Source organism: Musca autumnalis, unplaced genomic scaffold (assembly GCF_047663935.1).
Source record: "Musca autumnalis isolate F117 unplaced genomic scaffold, ASM4766393v1 scaffold_4, whole genome shotgun sequence".
In the NCBI taxonomy this organism is placed as follows: domain Eukaryota; kingdom Metazoa; phylum Arthropoda; class Insecta; order Diptera; family Muscidae; genus Musca; species Musca autumnalis.
In genome coordinates, this window is record NW_027411977.1 from 163,673,329 (window position 1) to 163,697,884 (window position 24,556).

At 34.5% G+C, this 24,556-nt stretch overlaps 2 protein-coding genes across 3 annotated transcripts in view; one reads left to right on the forward strand and one right to left on the reverse strand.

The window, feature by feature from the left end:
- The window catches only part of fln (flightin), a 41,398-nt gene extending 33,291 nt beyond the window's left edge, over positions 1-8,107 (forward strand). For both annotated transcript variants that reach the window (XM_073986268.1, XM_073986269.1), the window contains exon 4: positions 7,840-8,107. In XM_073986268.1, coding sequence (XP_073842369.1) covers positions 7,840-7,972 — 133 coding nt within the window. In that variant the 3' untranslated portion in view covers positions 7,973-8,107. The remainder of the gene's footprint in view (positions 1-7,839) is intronic.
- The window catches only part of LOC141403598 (uncharacterized), a 261,508-nt gene that overhangs the window by 37,153 nt on the left and 199,799 nt on the right, over positions 1-24,556 (reverse strand). The gene's annotated exons all lie outside the window — the stretch shown is intronic.

Here is a 24,556-nt window from a genome sequence, read left to right on the forward strand (position 1 = left end):
ACTTTTGTCTTTTCCACAGAAGGCGAGATAGTTGAATTTTCTATCACGTAACCCAAAAAATTTATCTTTCTCTGTAGTAATTGAAACTTTTCCACATTATTGTCAGTCCGTTAGCTTCCGCAACATTTAAAACCTTTCCCAGTTTAGCGATATCCTCAATATAATTCTTTGATGGAATGACGATATCCATGTAAATGATCAATGTTCCGTCTGAAACTAGCTCTCTAAATATGGACCCTATATATCAACAAAATAAGGCAGGATAATTTAAAATACCAAAAAGGACATATATTTTTTACGTTCGGTACCACGCCTCTCACACCCGTCCCTGCCGGCCGAAGGGGCCACCTCCCCATACGTAGGGAGCGCGTACACACCAAAGTCCGTATTAAGGCGGGTTAGCATGGTTATATACCGGCTAAAGAACAAACATCAGCCGGTAACATACAAATAACATGTAAGTATTATTTATTATTATATACACAAATAAAACGAAGCATTACAACATGGAACCAAGAAAGTATTACAAACGGTGTTCATTTTCATTGGCTTTTCTACTGTACCGCAGAGGGATTTGTAGATTATGTGCCAGATGTTCCTTCAGCTTATGGATGTGAAAAGTAAACTTAGCTTTAAAATTAATGTTGACAACTACTGCTCATAGGCCGGGTTCTACTAGTTCCGCAGAGGGGGGTGTAGATAAGATGCCGTAAAATATTGAGCTTTTAATGTAAATTATAAGGTAGTCACTATAAGTACTATAATTGCCATTAAAACCAATTAATAACCTCTTGAGGATATTAAATATAGATTCAGTTTCATTTTGTTCAAAAATATCAAGAATTTTTTTACACAGTTCCACGAATGTTCTCCGTTGCATACTAACTTTTGCGATACTAATTTTGGGCTTTTTGGGATTCGAACCTTACATTTGCTAATGTATGCAAATATTGCGCACTTTTAATTGCTACAACCGAAGATAATCTTCGTGTCAATCAAAGAAAACTAATTGTTTTCATTAAGTTGTTTTGCATGTTATCCCTAATTTTTTTTACACAGTTCCACGAATGTTCTCCGTTGCATACTAACTTTTGCGATACTAATTTTGGGCTTTTTGGGATTCGAACCTTACATTTGCTAATGTATGCAAATATTGCGCACTTTTAATTGCTACAACCGAAGATAATCTTCGTGTCAATCAAAGAAAACTAATTGTTTTTATTAAGTTGTTTTACATGTTATCCCTAATAAATTTTGGTTTAACGTTGCATACTAACTTTTGCAGCAGTCTGTACCTCAATCGATGATACCTGTACACCGAATTCTTTTTTTAAAGCTGGTTATCGTTACCCGATTTTGAATACTAGGCGGGCTACAAGGAACATTTTTGCGGCCCCAGTCAACAACTGTTTACCATATACAGTGAGTCACAGTCAAATGTATCCGCTTCAGTTTCTTTCATTAAAACTGCGATTGCTAAGAGTAGATTAATGAAAATGGTTTTGTTCTTTTTATATTTTTACATTAGTATCAAACTTAAAATTAATAAAATAAAATTAGCAAAAATCAGGTAAATTTAGATAAAAAAAATTGTTAAAGGACATCGATTTTTACCTCACAGTGAAAAGTATACGGGTGAATATTGCGAAAAGACTTGTTGTGGGGGTCGAAAACGGCAAAGTGCGAAAATGGGTTTAAATAACCATTTTTCGGCTTATACTTTTATATAATGCATTAATTAGCGGTGGGCCAAGTATTTTTATGGATTTTAAAGATTTTTTAAAAACCACGGGACATTATTCTCACGGAAATGAAAATTTTTCCTCTGCATTTCTAATTTTTTTTTTTGAGGGTGCCATATTGTATTTGATGGTATGTTTAATAATTCTATAATAAATTTATTAAATAATTATCATAGATTGAATAATATCAAAATTTATATTGAAAATGCCATTCCCGTGTTCCTTTTGTTATTACCGTGGTTAGAAAATACCTACAGTAATGATGGAAACATGACTATTCTTGGATTTAAATGTGCAAATCTTATATTTTTTATAAAATATAAAATAATTTAATACAGACTAAAAATATGAACACTCCTATACCATCAATTTGGAAATTTTAATATAAATAACGGAAAAAATACTCACCACGGGAATGAAAAAATCTCAGGAACATGCACAAAAAAACACTTGAATCGTTCTCAAACAACTGATTACATTTTTCACTTCTGTCGATTGTCTTTAAAACTAACAGGAATTGTCGTTACATTGACAGATTACATATGAACAAAAGCATTTTTTCTTAATAAACACATTGGCCCACAGGAATGACAAAAAATAGGGACAATACTAAAATGCCTCAAAATCATAGTTTAAAAAATTAAATTATATTTATAAAATTAAAATAGACTTTGTTCATTATTTACATAATATATTTTTAAATATTAATGAATATCAGTATTTTCAAAGCGCAAAACTACTGGGGACACGCCACGGTAATGACTATTTGCACCTTGCGACCAATTTTTTTTATTTAAATATGTGGCATATTTTATTTTGATGTTTGAGCCTCGTTTTGTTTTACTTATTCTGTTTCTAAGAATTAAAATTGTTTCAATATTTTTAAACCTAAATGCGTTGGAATACAGAAGCAAGTCTTTTCATAATATTCAACCAATCACACTATGCGTTCTATTAAAAAAAATTCCTACCGTAAAGCACGGAGGATGGGGTTGTATGAGTTCTTTCGGTGCAGAGAATCTTGTCTTTATCGAAAGAATTATGGATAAGATGTGCTAAGTATTTAAAAAATTCTGAAGGATAATTGAAAACGTAGCACTGAAAAAATCGGATTGGGACAGCATTCCAATTTTATCGAGATAATGACCCAAGCACAAATCACACATTGTTCGAGAATGGATGCTATATAACTGTTTAAAAGTGATTCAAACACCTCTCCAATACCCGAATTTTAATCGTACAAAAAATTATGGTATTTGGGAGACAAATATAAGAAGTCATAACATATAAAGTACAGAATCCCAGAAAAATTACTTGCAAGAAACATGGGGGAAATTCGGATTTCTTGCGCCGAAAATTTAATTAAATCTATGTCAAAAAGGCTAAAGGCTGTAAAGCATAACAAAGGATGTCATACCAAGTTCTATACACCTAAGAAATTTTTTTGGTTTAATAAAATTTCTAGTGCGTATGCTTTTCACCGTGAGGTTTCTACCTCGATGTTTTATTTTATTTTTTTATTTAAATTTATCTTAATTTTGCTAATTTTACTTCATTAATTATAAGACACTAATTTGAAAATTTTGCCTTTTTAGGCGAAAATCATTTTTAGTATTAATTTTTTTTAATCGAGCTTTATGACCTATAATGCAAGTGAAAAAGGAAAGCCGACGATTCGAACCCACACACCCACTACTATGTGACATGTATGTTTCGCCTTCGGTAAAGGCTCTCCAGATATATCGGATATGGAGCGGCTTCGCTGTCCTCGAACTTTTCTTCTTTCAAACGCATTTTTGTTTTTTGTTTTTTACAAAAACAATGAGGATTTTACCATTTAGTTGTACTTTCACGACAAACGCTTTGCACTGCCTTTGAAAGTTATGAGTTTGGCTCTGAACGCTAACACGCCGTGACAACACATTTTTCCTGTGTTTTTGAAGGACGTGGGTTCAAACTCCAGCCTGGCTCAGCTGATTTTGTTAATTTGAAAATTTTGCCTTTTTAGTATTAATTTTTTAATTTTGTTTAATCAAGCTTTATGATCTATAATGCAAGGGAAAGGAAATGGTTCGAATCGACGGTTTTCCTTTTTCACTTGCATTGTAGCTCATAAAGCTCAATTAAAAAAAAAAAAAAATAAAAAAATAATACTAAAAATGATCTTCGCCTAAAAAGCAAAATTTTCAAATAAATAACCTTTAGTAACCTACGTCCTTTACATTTAAAGTAATGAGTAAAGATATGAGTAAAGTTCCACTAAAGTGCCCATATTTTGCACTGTGCGGCCCCAGTAAAAAAATGAAAAACATTTGGTACACTTAAATCACCACTTCATATCAACCTACATATTAATAGTAACTGCAATACTAAATTTTAGAATTCCAGCTGTGTTCCTTCAAAGCTTCCTTTCATTTTTGAAGTTAGAAAATGTTTACTTTAAATAGTATCCAATTGCAATTTCAATATTCGTTGTTCGGTAACACTCATATTTTTCAACCGATTTTCTTAATATTGACCGCACGATTTTAGATATTCTGAGGGTTTCAGCGGCACTTAAGAGCCGATTTGACTTTAATTTGGTATCTTAACTTTATGAGAGGTAAGAGTTCTTCGTACCAAAAATGATTAATTTATGAAAAAACGGGACCACCCTGTTCAATGAATTTTGGTCGAAAAAAGAATCGGCGTTTTTGTATATTTATTATAAATAATCAATTTCAATACAAAATGGACATAATTATGGACAGAACATTTGGATTTGGGATTGTTGTACATCGTTACCCTTATACAGAATTTCAGAATTCCAAATATCAAATTTTGTAGAACTTATAACTGCCATACGTTTATGGTACTCATTTTGAAAACCAGCTCCATATCTCAACCTTACGCACCAACAGTGGTCCTGAGACCATATTTAAAAAGTACTCCAAAAACCAAATTTAGTATCATTTAGTAATTAAACATAAAGTAGGTGTTTCCAAAACCTCCACCTCCACATATAAAACTAACACATCAACAGGTTGCAGAGATGGGCAGAAAGTTTTTACACGTTTCACTTCGGAAGGGATGGGCAATTAAAGGAATCAAAAGATCTATTCTACGTGATATTAAGAACTTATATTTTTATCAAATGTAATTTGTTTAATTCTTGATAACGGTGCTTTGTGCATTGCCAGTTGATGTCAAGTTATTGTGCTCAAATTTAATATTTAGAAATCACTCTAGTAGTAACTCAAAATTTTCTACTTTTCAGTAGGGACAAAAAACGATTTATGTTAATTTGAAAGGTATAATACATAAAAAAACTATGCCGTCGTAAAGATATCTTTTATACTACACTACAGCACTGGATTTCTTTTTATTTCATTAAGTATTTGGTCATATTTCTAACTATTTTTCGAGTTACTACCATTTTGTTGAAACAAATGTTTGTTTAAGTAGAGAAATTATTTCGACTTGTGCCCCTTTAACTGAAAAAATGGGCGTCGATTGACATCATAAAGCGGGAACAATTCGAAATACTACTCTTTTGCTGAAATAATCGCGAGGTAAATGCCTGAATCATGTGGGCGCAACTTGAAATAAGTCTCTTTTGTCGATACAGAGTAGTTATTCTGAAGAGGTGACAATTGACTTATCGGTATTTTTTGACGAAAGAGTAGGCAAAACAATGGGAGTTTTTTACAGTAGGTGGAGTTGATTATTATGTATCGTTTTTTGATGAAAAGTGAAAATTTCAAAATTTTGAGTTACTACCCTTTTGTTGAACAGGTGCGATATATGCTCTGCTCCACAACCTGCCAGAATCTACCACCCTCGAATTGAAAAATTGTCAAAATAAATGTGTAAAACCAAATATAATAGACTCTCGCAGGCTATGGAGCAGAACAATATATGCATATATATGTAAATAAATTATGGGGATATGGAGACGTCGTCTATGGCGTTTCTTCTTGAAGCAATCTTGAATAGTGCATTTCATGTGAATGATGAATTGTTTGTTGTTGATGAATTTGGAGTTGTATTGAGTTGATATTTGTGAGTTTAGTTTATCTAATAATTGTTCTTTTTCCATGTTAATGCTGGTAACGTTGCTAGATAGGTTGTTAGAGCTAGTAAGAGATTGAACTGATTCCGTATTTTGTGCTAAGGATTTTTCAGAAGACTTTATAGAAAAAGAAGCAGACGAAGAAGATGACGGTTGATGGAATGAATTTGATGGACCAGTGTTTTGGTTGGAGGCAGTATTTGACTGTGATGATAGTGATTCGGTGCTTTGTCTAGAGGACAAGTCTTTCTGAGCAGCAGTTCGTTTGGTGGTTGGCTTTATAAGGTAGCTTTCAGGATAACTTTTAAAAATTCTCCATGCATCTCGATAAGTGAATCTTTGTCTAATTTTTATTTTATTAACCGATTTGTGGGTGAGGAACATGGGACATGTGTTGTCATAAGACGGACTCTTCGTCGCATCACAAAAATGTACCAAGAAACCTTAAGGGAAAACCCCAAGAAAAGAAAACTCGAGGGCTAATGTTGTCTGTTTGATGGTTTTAGAGAGACTCAATCTTATTTTACTACTTTGTTATAAATAGACCTTCAATCTCTAAACACTAAACAATACACATGCACTTATTTACTAATGCACGATGTGTCTAAAGGTATATGCACTCCAAGCAGTGTGTGCGTTGCGGGTGATAAGGAACATAGATAATTTATTACCGACCCTTTCTATTTATGGCCAACAGCTGTTATGTGTAAAGATAGATTAATAGCACATTGGTGCGTTGACTGAAATCTACCTGACACCATTAAAAACAATTCTACAAAATTGTCCAATGTGTGTGTGTCAATTTTGCAATTTACACAAAACTTTCTACTACATTGGGTATGTGGACGACGTATTCCGCGTTTCTTACAAAGTTCAGAATTTGTACAGTGGTTTTTAGTATGTCCCTGCTTTTGACAGCTTTTGCAATTTAGCGGATTAGGGATATGCTCACGAACTGGAATTGTGCTCCGGGTTATATCGATAAAGTTTGGAGGATGTATGCGGCTAAAGGTGAGAACGGTTCCACCTGTGGCAACCAATTGATTTCCTTCCATTTTCACTTACTCTCGTATAGGAATAACATCGATTTCGGTGCATTTCTTATTCTGATATCGTTTTAATATTTTCACAGTATATCAGACCTTGTGAATGATTTAAAGTAGCATGTGCAACTATTTTCACAGGCACAACATCGATGAATTTAGCACTTAGGATTTTTTTTGAAAGCTTTCGCATTGTTGTCGCAGTAGGTCACCATTACGAAGTTCAGAAATTTCGGAATATTCACAGGAAATATTTTTAATACCTGTACCAATCTGAAACACATTTTAGGAATCTAATGGTTTAACTTCGCACGTGGTATTTGTAGAAACAGCTGAGGCAATTACAAATCTCGGAACATCATCATAATTTGGCCTTATTGTTGGGAGAGACACAAAATCGGATGTTTCTAAGCGCGATCTCTTGTGTGTATGTAGAGGCTTTTTCTTGTCAGGATCAAGAACAGCGTACCTGTTATAATTAGGAGGTACACCCCGTTCATAGTTATTTTATTTCAAACATTCAATAAATTTAATCTTTAATTCAGACAGAAAATGCAAAAATACAAAATAGAGAGTGTAAAAGGAAATAGCAAAAAAGTGCACAAAAGAGAACAGCTGTTTTAGATCAAAGGATGTTTGCTCATCAACTGTTTGAAGAGAACTGGTATCACTTTTATTTCTGATGCATTTAGTTGCATCTTCGAGAAACAATGCATGAATGTGCAACTGAATTTTTTGACGAAGTTTAAACAACACAAGGCAAATGACGATACGGAATGTCAGCCTTTTAATTTTCTGAAATTACCATCACAAAACGAAGAATTATCAAAAACAAGTAAATTAAATTGGAATACTTTTTCAGTTTTATTGAAAATGAAATATGATTCACAAAAAAATAGGGGTAGGCATCGTAGATTTTTGGAATGAAATTAGGATTTCTATTATTATGCCATGATTATCATGACTGTTCTAAAAAATTCATAATTTTACTTTTTAATTACAGCGGACGATGTCTGGATTTTGAGTCCTCCCATAAGAGAGATCATCAGTTAGTTCAGACACTAGCGGCATCCATTCGACCCCACAACTATCACACTAAAGCGTATATCAATCAGAAATATGCTAAAGTTCTCTAAATTTATTACCTAAACTGTTCAAAGCTTGAATGATGTAAATATTTAACTGACCACTCTACTTATAAGTGTATATACTATCTAAAACTTGTTTATGTGAAGTTTCATTGCATTAAATAAATTTGTGAGAAAATAGTATCAAATTGGATCTTGTCGATTTAACGTAAACAGAAGGTAATGTATGTATATGGTGATATTGTAGGGACGTTATGTTCGCCACTACTGTTTAATTAAAGGGAGACACGGAGTTGTTTTTCATTTATATTCATTATTTTTCTATATTAACAATTGTTTCGAGCGGACGAGCGGCACGTTTGTTGTTATGTGTGTATCAATTTGTCGTTGGTAGCTAGGCAATCAACGAGGCCCCCGATGCCACATGGAACGTTATCTTTATTTGTAACAGGTGGTGCTGAATGATGTTCTGTAACATGGTTTGAAGACAACTTGGTTTGTTATGAACTTTGTAAATTATGACTTTCTAAGTTAGAGTTTATTCGACATTTTAAATGTAATTTAAGACATGAAAATCTTCTTTGAGCTCGAGGCCGGTGCTGTTTATTTAATTATTGTTTCGTTGTTTGTTTCCCAATATTTCGCAATTTTTGAAATTGCATCTTCAGATGATGATCTACAATGACATCATAATTATATGAATATTATTAAGTTGCTATCACAGTATTTTTAAGATATTTCCCAAACATACTGAAAAGAAATTATTGTTTACTAACAATATGTACAAAATATTAACTGTCGAGTATTTCTTAAGAACTAGTGTAGATTCGCTACCATTGTATGTTGCTTGTAAATGTTACACTGAAGATACTAAGTATTGCACGATCTCTTTTTTGTCAAATATTTATTACAGTAGACTGCATTGTCTGTATCGCTCTTATAATTTATATATTTGGTATATTATTGATGTGCAACATCTCCAGTGTTAGTCGTCTGCAAAAATTATTCTATATTTGCAGTACACGTACGTTGTCAAAGTCTGGGTTGTTTAGCTCACAGTGGTACGCAAGCACAGTTTTTTCGACCATATTCTGATTTCGCAATTTAATATCCGACTTGTGTGCCAAAATCTTATTTTCACATTATTCTTAGTGGTACCCACATAAATTTTTCTACATTTTTCTTCTTCGTTACCATAAAATTCAATTTTATGAATTACGTTGTGTTTGTCAAGTTTGGGGATACTGCTGTTTGTTTGACTAAATAGACTTCTTGAAGTGTTGCCAGTTTTTTGAGCTATATTAAATTTATCCTTGTCAAAAATGTTGGAATTTTGGAACCTTTCTGGAATTTCCGGTACATACAACATACAGTCGAAGTTCTTCTACTAACCCACCCTCCATATAGTTAACATTTTAAAAAATTCAAAATACAAAATAAAAGACTCATTACATATTCAAAAGCAAAATACAAAACTTGACGATTAAGGTATCATTTGATGTGGTCTTTCTATTCCCAAGCATTCCTGTGGATTAGGGCCTATCTATAATAGAAGAAAAGTGGGATACTATAAAAGAATACACTAATATGTCTCAGAGCTTATTCTGAAATCTAATATATAAAAGACAATGTGTGTATGTTACTATGTTTGTATGTTTGTATGTTCCGAATAGACTCAAAAACGGCTGAACAGATTTTCTTGAAAATTTCAGATAATGTACAGGGAACACCGGTGGTGAAAATAGGCTATATATTTTCTTGAATGGTCGTCGCGGAAGTGAAATATCGCGGTCATTCCAAATTATTCAAAAACGAAAAGACTCAAAAACGGCTGAATAGATTTTTTGGAAAATTTCCGATAATGTACTGGGAACACCGGTGGTGAAAATAGGCTATATATTTTCTTAAATGGTCGTCGCGGAAGTGAAATATCGCGGTCATCCTAAATTATTCAAAAATTTACTATTTCAGATAGTATAGCAAATTTTAGTAAGCGTGACTATAAAACCGCTATAACACTGGCTTCTATGTGTGGGATAACGCGGTCAACGCCATATTTTGGAATACAGTAAAATCCCGATAACGTGAGATGTCACGATAAAGCAATTCCGAAAAATCAATTGGGAAATCTTATAAAATTTTGTATGTGAAGTTTTTAGGTCTGAGAATAGGTCGTAATCTATTTATTTAACCCGCTAAGTGTAGTGACCGGTGGTCCTCCCAACAATTTTTTAAGAAAACCGCGAAATTCAAGATACTTTTTAATATATTGTTTACAAATTGTTTGTAATGCTATGGTAATTACTGCCTTGACCCTGAATGGTCGTCGCGGAAGTGAAATATCGCGGTCATCCCAAAATTTTCAAAAATGTATTATTTCAATTAATTAGAACGTTCGTAAGCTGTTTTTATACGACTAAGAGTAGTGACCGGTGGTCCTCCCCTACAATGTTTTTAATAAAATCTGAAATCGCGGTCATCACAAAGTTTTCAAAAATGTATTATTTCAATTAATATACATAATTTTAGTAAGCGTGACACAAAAATGATATAAACACTAGCTTGAACAAGTGGTAGTGGTCGGAGGTAGTGACCGGAGGTTCTCCTTCAAAATTTAAAAAAAAAAAATCTGAAGTCCATGATATTTTTGAACGTATTGTTTACAGATTGTTTGCAATACTATTGTAATACTGTCTTGACCCTGAATGGTCTTCGCGGAAGTGAAATATCATGGTCATCACAAAATGTTCAAACATTTATTATTTCAGATAATATACATAATTTTGTAAGTGTGCATAAAAAACTCTACAAACCCTGAACACTTAACAATAAGTGGGATAGCTCGATCAACTCCACATTTTGGAATACAGTGAAATCCCGATAACTTCAGATGTCACTAGACCGAAATTCCAGAAAAATGATGGGACATCAGACAAAGTTATTGATATACAAAACAATATCATCATTCGAAACAGAATACCGCGATAGTGTCCGATTTTTGAAAATATTACAATTACGAATAAAATCTCAAAATGTGGGAAGTGAAACTTCATGAGCATTGATTTCAGTTTATAGTTTATAGAAGTAATTTTTTATGAATTATATAAATGGTGCCATACATATACCGAAGGAACATACATTTCGCTGAGGGGTATTTTACCATGCAATAGTGGTAAAATAGAGCGCGAAGAAAAAAGGCGTTACGTTCGATCGGGCTGAATGAGGTTAAATCCACCAAAAATAGCGAAAATTAGTCGCCACCGTTCTGTGGGACCTATGTATATCAAAACGAGGACGTATACTGAAAATTTTCTGCAAGACTGTTTACGACCCCCAACAGTGGCTATATCTCCGAACTATCGAAAATCGGGAGGTACTGTTTTTTGGGAGATATATCAAAACGTGAACCTATAGCTGTTGCATACCGAGCGCAAAGAAAAAGGCGTGTCTTTCGGTCGATCCGAATATTTATGCTCGCATCTTTAAATTATATTATATCCAGATTACAGCCATTTTGGTGTGATAATGATGTTAAATCCTAAAAAAATTGTGAAAATCAGCCGGTACCGTTCTATGGGCGCTATGTATATCAAAACGTGGACCTATACTGACAATTCTCTGCAGTAATATTTATGACCCCAACCGAGACCAACAAACCAATATATAGCAATGTTAATTGACCTGCACCGACCATTATATGTGGGTCACAAAGCGCTTTAAATTGTCCATTTATGTGAAGGGTATAATAAAAGAGATTTCATATCTTAAATTTGGGAGATACCATTACATGGAATTTATGTCAAAACATTGACATCAATACTGGACAGATAACTAAAGTTTACACAGAGAACCCAAACAACGGGCCAGCAACGCGGACCGGGTCAGCTAGTTCTGTATAAAAGACAATCGGTACTTCCAATACGAGAATTAAATATACAAATAAAAGAAGGGATTGCCTATGGCGTCACCGGCTTCTTCGATAATAGCCGATATCGTTATGGAGAAATTATTTGACACCTTTATGGAGAAACTAAAGACGAAATCAGCAATTTTGACATAGTATGTAGATGACTAATTTGTAATTATAGAAGAAATTGCAACAGTAGATACATTAAGGCTCTGAATGACTTATAACAAATAATAATAAATGCCGCACGTAATCTTATAAAGAGAGTCTTTAATGATCCCTTACATTAAAGAATTAAAAATTTCACGGAAATAACATGAAAAACATGATGAAAATATGGGCCACAAATTGTGTCATTAAATATCTTATTGAGAATTGAACAAATAACTACAAAATACATCGGACAGAAATTAAATATTGAAGAAGATAAAAAGAAAAGATTTATAAAACTATGTTGTATGTACCGGAAGTTTGAGAAAGGTTCCAACCTTCCAACCATTTTGACAAGAATAAATTTAATATAGTTCAAAAAACTTTCAACACTTTAAAAAGACTGTTCAGTCAAGCAAAAGGCCGTATCCTCAAACTTAACAAACACAACGTAATTTATAAGAGCAAAACCTAAATTTGTGCGTGTGCGTTCTTCAAAACAAATACATGTACTTTGAAATAAATACATTTCTGAGGCTCAGGCAACTTTCTAAAGCAAAAGCTCCCCTAATTAACACTGGTTGCAAGGCCTACAGAAGGTCGGTCATTCAGAGTTCTGTTAACAACTTTTGACAACAAACATAATAGATTTTACATTATTGTGATATAAGTTTCTTTGTATTTTAAATCACAATAAAGTTTTTGACAACAAACATAACAATCAGCTGGGCTTATTGTCCGACTGTATAGACTGTGAGTGGTTGTACAAACTAGCGCCTAAAAGTCTACTCTGGTTTATACGCGTCCATATTTGAATTGTCTATTCAACGAGTCACCCTGTTAACGTATTGTTTTATTCATCGAGCCGCCCTGTCTACGGAATCGATCTGCGCCTTAAAGCGATTTCCCAAGAGAAATAATTATTTATTAAATAGTTCTTTTTACGAACCGCCCTGTTTGCTGTTCAAGTACGTTTTAATGTTTCTTTAGTTTGAAATGGCCGAATATAATGAATGTGACGATACTCAAGCTAATTTTTTTTTGGATAATGACAACATTTCACATGAACCAAGAGCACCTAAGCGTGATAGGGACAGTTTTATGCATCGCTCTATAGGAAATCTGGCGAAAACACCAAGATTATCTGATTCGCCCCTCCGCTTAGTACAAATACTAGATGCTCGTATTAGTAAACTGAGTGATAGGCTGATAGATCACTTTAAAGTGATGTTAAATGATACGGAAAGCCGAATATGTATTAAGTGAGATTGATCAACGACTATCAGTAATTAGATCTGAATTACATTAGGTAAAGGATTGCCGATGAGTACACATTGCCAAAATCTGAAATTGATGAGCTTAAGCAGGAAAATGCTCATGTCTCATATGAAATCTGCATAAATGGAATTCCTTTTAAAAGTGGAGAAAATTTGAACGAACTCTTTGGCGATATTTGCTGTTCTATGAACATACCCCAGATCAAATCGATACACCGCCTACAAAACAGCTGTTTAATCCGGCCTGAAGTACCAGATGTTTAGTTGCGAAAGCAGAAAGTTTATGTGGGACACCACTGTATTTTAGGATAAGTGGAGTATCCACAATAAAGCGTAGCTTTGTTGTTGTTTGCCTCGAAAAGAATGTGCGGTGTAAATATACGAAAAAGAAAAGAAATAAAAACACAAGGGTTTTTAGTATTGATGTTTTGTATGTTTATTGAATGTTTGCTCGTAAAGCCTTTACCTATTTTAGTAAACAATAATTGTTCATGAAAAATGAGTCCCTGAACGAAGTATGTTTGTTCTAACTCAAACGCATCTTTAACTAGACTATGACGTTCAAATTGTCAATCTCTCTTGTCAGAATATGTCAATATTACTTTGCGCCGAATGCGCAAAGTTGGATAATTAACGTAGTAGACTCCCTATAGGAAGCATGGGGTCATGTGTTGACATGTCACCACGTTGTCTACTATTATGGTGACAAAGTCAACACTTTGTCCACATGTTGTCAACAATTGATACTTTTACTTTAATAAGAAGAACCATTGTTTATATTGACAGCTGACAGCCCAAATAAGCATCTTCTTGATTTTCTTAATTGTTTGGTGTAAAATAATTTTGGCGGTTCGTGCAAAAAGTGTTTTTGTGAAATTTCAATAATATATCGAAAATTTAACGAGAAATTAAAAAAGGTATATAATTTTAATAACAACAAGTATAAGCAAAAGAAATTATAAAAGACAAGTAAAATAATAGACAATTCTATATCGGAATACAAATTCTGAGGCGACTGATAAAATTTGTGGTGAAATTTCGACAATTAGACATTTTGTGGAACCTTTAGAGAAGATTGCGGAGCCTGACGAATATATTGTGCCGTCTCGCTGGCAATACAGAAGGCAACTTACATCTTTTATTTGGACATAACATAATAATGAGTTACAATGTTGAAGGATTATTTGGCAAAAATCCAATGTTTGTACAGTTGCAATAGGTAAGAAAATTTAAGGAAATTTTGTTTATTTATATTTATACATGTTTATTATTTTCAATTCCTAGATGTTATATCAACATTCCACGAATCGCCTAATAAAACGTTAAGTGCAGAAGAAGAAATATTTTAATCAAACAAGTCGCACCAAGTCTTATGGCCAAGAAAATAAGAAAGGCGATGTTGCTTCTGCCAATGAAAACCATTTTGTTATTACTTAAATGTTAAAATGTTTAGCCAGCCCTCTTGGGCTAGGTCTTTATAAAGATAAAAACAGTAATACACAATTTGTACTTTTTTAGAATTTTCAATATTATATCTTTTTTCTTTAATAAAATATATGCACTTTTTAAACAAAAGTGTATTCTCATCGTCATATTAAACGTACTATATAGCTTTTTAATATATACAAAGTTCCAAATAAGCCAAAAAACTTAGTAGTGAAAATCTGGAACCAATGTCTCCATATGATCCTTTACGAACTATTGACTCACTAGCTCCAATGTCTCTATTGACTCACTACTTCCAATGTCTCTACTGACTCACTACCTCCAATGTCAACACATGGTCCCTCAGCAACTACTGACATACTAGTTCCAATGTCAGTAGTGACTTTCGAATAGAGCTGGCAAACCATCGATATTCCCAACATTAGATATATTCGATATAATGTTTTAAAATATCGATATTATCGTTAAGATGTCATCACCATTAATTTGGAGATGAAAATGGCGGAAATGTCAATGATTTTCTTGAAATTATGCAAAAGTAGTTCACAGAAATATAAAGGAGAATAAACAACTGCTTTTATTTCATAAAAAATGTAAAAAAAATACATTTTATTTTACCGAAAAATGTGTACGTGAGCGTGAGCGAAATTTCTATTTATTTCAATGGATTTTAGGTTAGGCGTTTATATTCCGATAATATCGATAGTCAAAACTATCTATCGATATTGAAGTTTTAAATAATAATCGATATTATCGATAGTCCCATCCATTTTTTGCCAGTTCTACTTTCTAATGACACGCTCATACAAAATGTCTATAGGAAATTACGTAATCGTTATCGAATTATATCGGACGTGTTTTAAGTAGCTCCACAAAAAAACTCGTTTAGATCGTATAAAAACTGATATTAAAAGTTAATACTGTTACCAGACCAACAAAATTTGCATTGCGTGTGCGACTCTGTTGAACGCGACTTGCTTTCGTCTGTGTTACCAGTATATTCTCATGGAGAAAATAAAATATTTCGTTTTGTTTTGTATCATAAAAAACAACAACAACGACAAACCAAATAAAATAACTTTTGCGTATACAACAACAATTATAACATCACCTGTTGGCGGCAAGATCCTTCGTTGCCAGTTGGTCGACTCTAGTTGTCAAACAACCAAGAGTTGCAATTCTGATAATCGATATAAAGTCTATCAAAAAAGCTGGTGCGTGTCTCTGCTAATTCCTCACTCAGTAAATACGACGTTAATTTAAATTAAAAATTAAGCCCTTGTGTTATGGCGGAAGAAATTGTTACAACCTCCCCAAGGAAAAGCTTGAGCTGTTTCCGTGTGAGCAATCTCAAACTTCTCGAGCAAAAAAATGCTGAACTATTACAAGGAGTTGCTGCCCTGGAAGATCATTGCCTAGGGTAGCAACATTAAAATGACATGCATGTTAGAAAATCAACCGTCAGTGAGTACTGCGCCTGAACATGAAATGCTTTGCGAAACTTTTGAAGAGCCTCTCAAAAATAATAATAATACAGATCGCAATAGTGACATTCTTGCAAATTCCTCTGATCAACAAGTAGTATACGAGACAGATGAAGAAGAGCTGGCAAAGGAGACAGAGTGGATAGTTCAAAAAAGGAGGCGCAATAAAAAAAATTAAAAGTTGGCAAACCTGCCCCAATGTCCGAAATTATTTCCACTTCCAATGAGAAGGAAAGCAGAGAAAAAGTAAGGAACGACTTGGAGTCCAAAGGGCTTAACATTAGAGATGCTGTCAACAAATATAAATACAGAACTAAGGAACTAAGAAATCCCTCAGTGTGGGGAGGAACATGCCGCCAATTATCGTGGCTGTATTGTTGCCAAAGAGCTGAAAAAAAATACGAAAAAAGAAAACGCAGTTGTATAAAGCCGCCGAAAAAATTAAAAAAAACAAACATCAGAACCACCAACACAAAGCAAGCCATACAGTGCAGGAGTCGGAATAATCACAAATTCACTAAATAAACAACAACCTGTATTCCAAAAATCAAAACTTTTTTCTCAAGTTATCCAAGACCATAATACAATTATTCCAGACAATAAATCGAAAGATAATGGAAGTGTACAGCTAAAAATAATGGAAAAATTGAACAAAATTGAGGCCGTAAATCAGGTAATTCAAAGACGGAAAATTGCGCTGGAACATAACTTTTCAACCAATCAATTAATAATGGAGTGGAACGCAAATGGCCCATAAGGATGAATTATTAGTTAACACACTTTACGAAGGAGTCGTTTCTACACATAAACGGCTATAATATGTACCACACTAAACACCCAAGTAATAATGCAAGAGGAGGATCTGCTATTCTAATAAAAACTCTAAAACATTATGAAGAAGAAAAAAATAGTTCCGACTATTTCCAAGCTACAACAGTTACAGCAAAATTAAACGAGCAATATATTTCCTTGACATCAGTTTACAGTCCACCGAGACATAATGTGAAAACGGATCAATACATTGAATTAATAAACAACCACATATATAAATTTATAATGGGTGGTGACTATAACGCAAAGCATACGCAGTGGGGGTCGAGACTTACCACTACCGAAGGTCGACAATTGTTAAAAGCTATTGAGAAAACTGGCTGCGATTTCATTTCAACAGGAACCACAACTTACTGGCCAACGGATCCTGAAAAAAATCCAGACCTAATCGATTTCTTTGTAACAAGAAAAACTCTAAACGATACGACATCTGTTCCGACCACTCCCCTATCCATTTAACTCACATAACCAAAGGATCCATAAACAACAACTCAAAGCCATGCTTAACGAGCAAATTTACCTATTGGATTTATTAATCTCACCTAATAAACTGTAGCGAAAGAAATCTCCAGATCGAATCCGAAGAAGATTTAGACGAAGCCGTACTCAAGTTCACTACATTAACTCAAGATTCCGCTTACGAAAGTATGCCTAAAGTAAATCCACTGCAAATCCACAACACATACCCACCATATATACTAGACAAAATCCGATTCAAAAGAAAACTATGTAAAAAGTGGCACCAAACAAGATCTTCCGATGGCAAAAAACTTTCAATAATGCATCAAAGCCTCTAAGCAGGGAAATAAAGAAATTCAACACCTAAAACCTAAATTACTATCTCTCAGAACTAACGTCAGACAGATCAACTGATTACTCTTTGTGGAAAGAAGCTGATAGATTCAAACGACCAATTCTACCAAAAATACCTCTCAGGAAAGAACATAAAGGATGGACTAGATCTGATTCTGAGAAGGCGTCTGTGTTCGCAAAACACATAGCCGGCGTCGTTTCTTGTAGAGACGATGAACATGGCAATCTAGAACAAGACACAAATGAATTAATAGAGATTTAAGAAATCAAGTGTGAAATAAGTCATCTCAAATATAAAAAAGCGTCTGGTGTCTTATAACACCTATCTTACTGAAGGCTCTTCCTATTACAGGTCTAGAAATGTTTTCCAATATCTTCAGTTTAGCTATCCGGCTCAAATACTTTCCGATTAACTGGAAAACATCAGAAGTAATTATGTTACCTAAACCAGGAAAGCCACCTTCAGACGTGAAATCATACAGACCAATATCTCTTCTCCCTATTCTTGGAAAAGTTTTTGAGAAATTGATTTGCAAAACGTTAAATAACATCATCGAACAGAAAAATCTTATTCCCAACCACCAGTTTGGTTTTCGCAAATACCACTCCACTATAGATCAAGTTCATAGAGTCACCCATACCATCGAGGACGCGTTGGAACATAAGAAAGTATGCTGTGCCATCTTTCTGGATATATCTCAAGCATTCGATGCTGTATGGCACAAAGGTCTAACTCACAAACTAAATTCTTGCCTTCCGAATTCCTTCTGTAACCTGTTAAAGTCGTATTTGTCAGAGAGATATTTTCGTGTCAAAGAAAAAGATTCATTTTCAGAACTTGTCCCAATAATGTCTGGGGTTCCACAGGGCAGTATTCTCGGTCCGATACTGTATTTATTGTTTACTATGGATCTGCCAACTTGCAACGAATGTGTCTTCGGAACTTTTGCGGATGATACTGTCATACTTTCCACTGAAAAAACCGTAGAGGCTTCTTCACAAAAACTACTACAAACCTCTTTAAATGAAACAATATCATGGACAAAAACATGGAAATATCAATCAATAGCCAAAACTCACGTGTCATCTATTTCACAAACAAAAACGCCGCCAGAAATCCTATCTATATTGACAACATAGAAGTTCCAGTAGGAAATACTGCAAAATATCTTGGTATGACCCATGATACTAAAATAAAATGGAAGGAGCACGTTAAAATTAAGAAGAAAGAACTTGCGATGAAATATGCGAAGCTACGTTGGCTGATAGGAAAAAATCCAAAACATCAGTGGAAAATAAATACTTATATATAACCAGATTCTTAAACCAGTGTGGGTATATGGAAACCAAATTTGGGGATGCGCCAGAAGTAATGTTATAAATAAAATCCAAGTGTTCCAAAACAAAGTTCTTGGAAATATTGTAAGTGCACCGCGGTATATCAGAAACAGCGATCTTCAACGAGACCAAGGATTCCCGTCGGTTAAAGAAGAAATTGCACGCCAAGTTGAGAGGCACCAGAAAAGGCTAGAAGTCCATCCGAAAGAATTAATTCCATCCATTCTCAATATTGAAAATATGTATCGAACTTTAAGCAGGTTTAAACCACATGATCTAATCGATCGATTTTCCAGACAAACTTCATAAAAACCCTTATTGATGTATGCTTATACAAACAAACTGCATAAATAGAACTGCTAGTTAGTCCAAGTGACTAGTCATAGTAATAGTTAAGTATTGTAAAATTGAAAATACTTAAATACAAAAAAAAAAAAAAATATGTAGTACTGTTGACAATGTCAGTAGTAAGTCAGTATAGATTCACTATTGACATTTCCAACAGGGCTATTTCTGACAAGGGGGGTTGACACATGACTAAAAGTCAGTCGAATTATAATAAAAATCACATTTGAACTTAAACATTCCGCCGGCCTTTCAAAAACTACGTTTGTTGCAAAATAATAAAAAATAAACGATTATTTTTATAATATTAAATATACAAAGGTGTAGCTGTCAGTTCAGTGAGAAGTGGGATGTCGATATTGGTGGAAGGTTTTATGTGTTATTAACGATTAGTTGAAACCAAGCAAACAGCGACTGTGCAGGCAAAGCCTTGATACAGCGCAGGCCGCTGTGCAGTCTCTCGTAGAAGAGAGCGGTACCTGCTGGTCTTGTCGAAAGACATTAAGTTGCGGCCAGAAGTACCAGAAGGGTGTCTACTGCCGTTTAGGACAAAGGTCCTTGTTTGGTGACTATGAAAGGCGAGTGCAAACACCCGTAGAGGAGACGCCGTATCATAGATCCATTATTTTATCATAGCAATAATCGCCTTTTTTAAAACAAGACGACCGGATATCGAAAAATTATTTCGTAATATTAAATTATAATCTGGTAGATCAATTACAGGAAACATTTGAAGTCCAAGACGTTTGATTACATATTTGAGGATGGAATTGGTTAGAACCCAGCCAAAGGCCGTATCCAACGTAGTTGGATTTGCCAAACGTATATTTGGTAGTCGAGGAGACAGATCAATATTAGATGAAATTGATGGACAATTATTTGATAGTTCTGGAAGAACCAAAGCATTAACCTGAATGGACAAATTTCTGTTAAAGGAGGACTCTAACTCAATGGAGGAGATTTCTGTAGAAATAGCCGAAACTGATTTGTTAAGTCCAGTAATAGAGGATCAAGTCGAGTTGGTAGAAATACTGAGTTTGGAAACCACTCGTTCTGAAATGAACTATGATTCGGATGCTGGATCACGAACTGGATACGAAGTACCCTTGTGAATAACATTCATCGTAGCTGTCCCCATTACAACAACACGAAAGTGGAAGGATTTGAGGGTGTTGTAATTGTAGTGGGCGAATCGGACGAGTTAGTACTCGAATTTGGTTGTGAACCAGTCTCAGAACCAGACCGGCGACTATAAATGGAAGACGATGGCTATGTGATCGCGGAATTAGAAGATCCTACTGTCATCCCACGATGCAAAAGACTGTGGTGCCGTTAATCACAGTAGGAACAATTAAAACGGCAACCGCAATCCTTGACATGGTGACAGTTGGCACAACAGTAATTCCGTTTTACAAAATCAAGACGATCTGGAACTGAAATTCGAAATTCGAAATTCGTCACAAATTCGAAGATGATGCTTTTGTCGGGGACATACTGGACAATGTTTCTTGGCAGTGGAAAGAGGGGATTTAGAAGATGGAGCACTCGGAGAATGCTTTTGTTTATATGTACCATCGGAGATGAGTTTTGATTATGAAGGCATTCTAAAGTTTGGATCCTTTCTGTAACAAATATATCTAGATCTTTCAATAAGGACAAAGCTGATTTATTTGTAATGTTTTGCTCCCATAAGGTAACAGTATCTCTTGGTAATCGTTGAATACAAAGAAACACTAATAATGGATCCCAACCGTTAGTTGACACATCGTAGATCGTCAGAGCAGAAATGCACCTATTTATTCCACGTTGTAAGTTCTTCTGACCCGAAATTGTTTCTATGTTTAAGACCGGAAGGTCGAATAGCACTTTCATTTGATTATTTACCAAGATGCGGACATTTTCGTATGCATCTACTAATGGCTTCCATGCTAAATCAAAACTTCGATTGGTTCCAAGTTCCCGAGCCTCACCGCTTGTTTTATTGATTAAATGATACGGCCGTTCAACATCGCTTATGCTGGAGTTGTTAATGTAGACTGCTGAAAACAAGTCTCTGAATGTTGGCCATGACTCAAAACCACCATCAAATACATCAATATCACAAGGAGGTAAGTTAAGATTGCGCGTAGCACACTCATTTTTAGAAAGAACCGAAGTGTTAATAGGATCGCTGAATGGATGCGAATCGTCCATTCGTGGAGTCATAATAGGAATTTGCATGGAAGGATTTGGTGTTGCACGAACTGCACTTGACTTTCGATTTATATATGCCAGGACACGCATGTATGATTTGTAAGCGATATCATATTTGCTCTTAGCGGAAGTGATGTTACAAGTGTTTGACTTTTCAGAGGTCTGAAGATAATCTAAACACTCATCAAATGTGTCTTTGACTTTATTCCACAATTCTTTGGGTCTGACCCATAGATTTCTAGAAAATAAATGTCGAGATCTTCATACCGCAAAGAACTGAAGCTCGCATAGAGCGTCAATTGCTCGAATAAACAAATCGTATGGGGTGAGGGCCATTTTAATTAAAGATTAAAAGCAGAAATGCAAAAATAAGAACGGAATTTGGAATAAATTACCAAAAACTTTTCTAATTTTGTCGAAAATGTTTGATGTAACGAATATTACAGCATGTTTAATTTGTATATCGAAAAATAAACCAATAATTTTTCAACAGTGTATCGAAAGATGCACGTAATTTTGCTCAGTGTATCGAAAATTGCACTAATAAATTTCATTTGTACTTAAAGCACTTAATTTTATTAATAATTTGCAAAATTATATTTTATATACTTAATTTTTTGTTACGACCCGCTTTATTATACCGCAAATTTGGTTACTGATTATTTACTTCTTAATAATCAAAACAAAATAAAGACCGCGAAAGACGCAGAATTGAGAGGACGTGAAAATTTCAAAGAATTAAATTAAAACACAAAAATCATATTTGTATTCGTTGATCTCTAAATGAAAACTATATATAAATATGGTCTGGAAACTCATTTCGTAACCAAGCGCAAAATGAAAATTAGTTGCAATGATCGTGACACCATAAGCAGGATTGTTGCCGATGAAGAATACCGCAAAAACTACAAAATTTTCATACCAGCTGAATTGTGCGAAATCAAAGCAGTAGTCCAAACTCCGTCTGACCCAGAGTTTTCAGAACACTTCTTGTTTGAAAATCTGGTCATAAAACACAAGCCCGAATTAGGACCTATCTATGATGACATAACTAACAATAACTGAAATTAAACGTTTCACTAAACCGGACCTTTCCAAGGTAGGTCAGAGAATTGACTAGCCGTCTCATGTCTGTTTTAATAAGGTATTCTTCCAAGTGAAACCTTATATTGAAAGAATCCTTCAATGCAAGAAGTGCTGGAGATACGGACACTCCACAAATGTGTTTAGTCGTTCTCGTGACATCTGCCCGCGTTGCGGTGCTGCCCATATGGGCACCTGTTCATTGATACCGAAATGTATCAATTGTGGCGCATACGTATAAGTCTCAGGAATAAGGCAAAGAAAGAAGCTGAGGACAAGAAACCAAAGATTATGTCGAATGAAATAGTTACTTCTACTGTCCCCCGTAATATGTTTGACCTGTCACAGGATAACTTTCCTGGGATCGATGCTAAAAGACCTAAATTGAATCCTAAGCCCAAATATGGCACTAAGAGAAAAATTACAAACTGTTCGAATATGTTTATCGATGACGTATTTGATGAACCCCGTCCAATAAACAGTCGGCAGATACTGTCATTACCTCAGTTCAGACAAATACTAATACACCCTCATCTGATACAATGGAGAAAAGTGCATCAGACATTGAATTCGAACTCAATATGCATCTCCACAGAAGTCAAAACCAGGGTTTCGGAGTCGAGGTATTTTTGGCTCGACTCCGACTCCAGACGAGTTTTTTTCACGACTCCGGCTCCGACTCCGGGTCGACTCCGAGAGCGAATTCCTATACCACTAAAAATGAATAAAATGTGCACACATTTTTAACTTTTTCCTATATTTTGGCCTATATAGGCTAATGTGTCAGTTTTTCCTTACATATTCACTAGAAAGGGCATTCGTTCGAATACATTCGAACATATCAATATTGTTTCTGCCGAATCTTACATTGAAAATAGCAAATTTAGGAAGTTCTTTTTTTTGAAAATTTTGCCTTTTTAGGCGAAGATCATTTTTAGTATTAATTTTTAATTAATTTCTCGTTGGAAATCGAGCTTAATGGTCAATAGTTTTTGTCGGATTTCCTTTTTTTTGCACGAGTTTATTCTGGGCGGAATTCTTCCGCGTGAGAAAATCTTTAAGCTTTCAAAATATGTGAAAATGAAGGGGCAACACAAATCATAAGGACTACATGCAATAAAAATTATAAGCAATTCAAACTGGATGTAACCCAACATTTTAGTGCGCTTAGCCTTAAAAGGAGACCCCTAGTTGTAAAGCTCAATAAAAGCCATTTTTCATGATTTTTTCCGAGAAAACTACGGTACGCGCTGCTAACCACCTCTACCTCGAAAACTGATAAGCCAATTGTCATATATTTTGGAGGCCGATTTCGAGAAAAACACAGTTTAATTGCTGCATACAAAATAAAATAAATGTTCCCATCCAACGCTTATACTATGGCAATATTGTTGCGATCGACTTAAAAATTTGATCACATATTCAACGCTATGCTATTTATACTAAAATTCAGCGCTCACATTTTGCACTTTGGTATGGTGTGGATAATTTTATCGAAATATTTGAGATATATTGTGTAAACAGTCCATCACGCACAGTGGAAAAAAGTCTATGTTTTATTGTATGTTTGTCCATAAATTCGATATGAACAGCTATAGATTGACAATTTTACTTCATTTATTAATATATTTGGTAAATTTGTATTTTTACCGTAGAATGGTACCTATCGATTTTCTGTATTTTAAAGATTTCTACCACATTATCCAACCGAAACGGCAAAGATTTGGCATATAGTCTGCGTGGGGGTTATGCATACACTCCTATA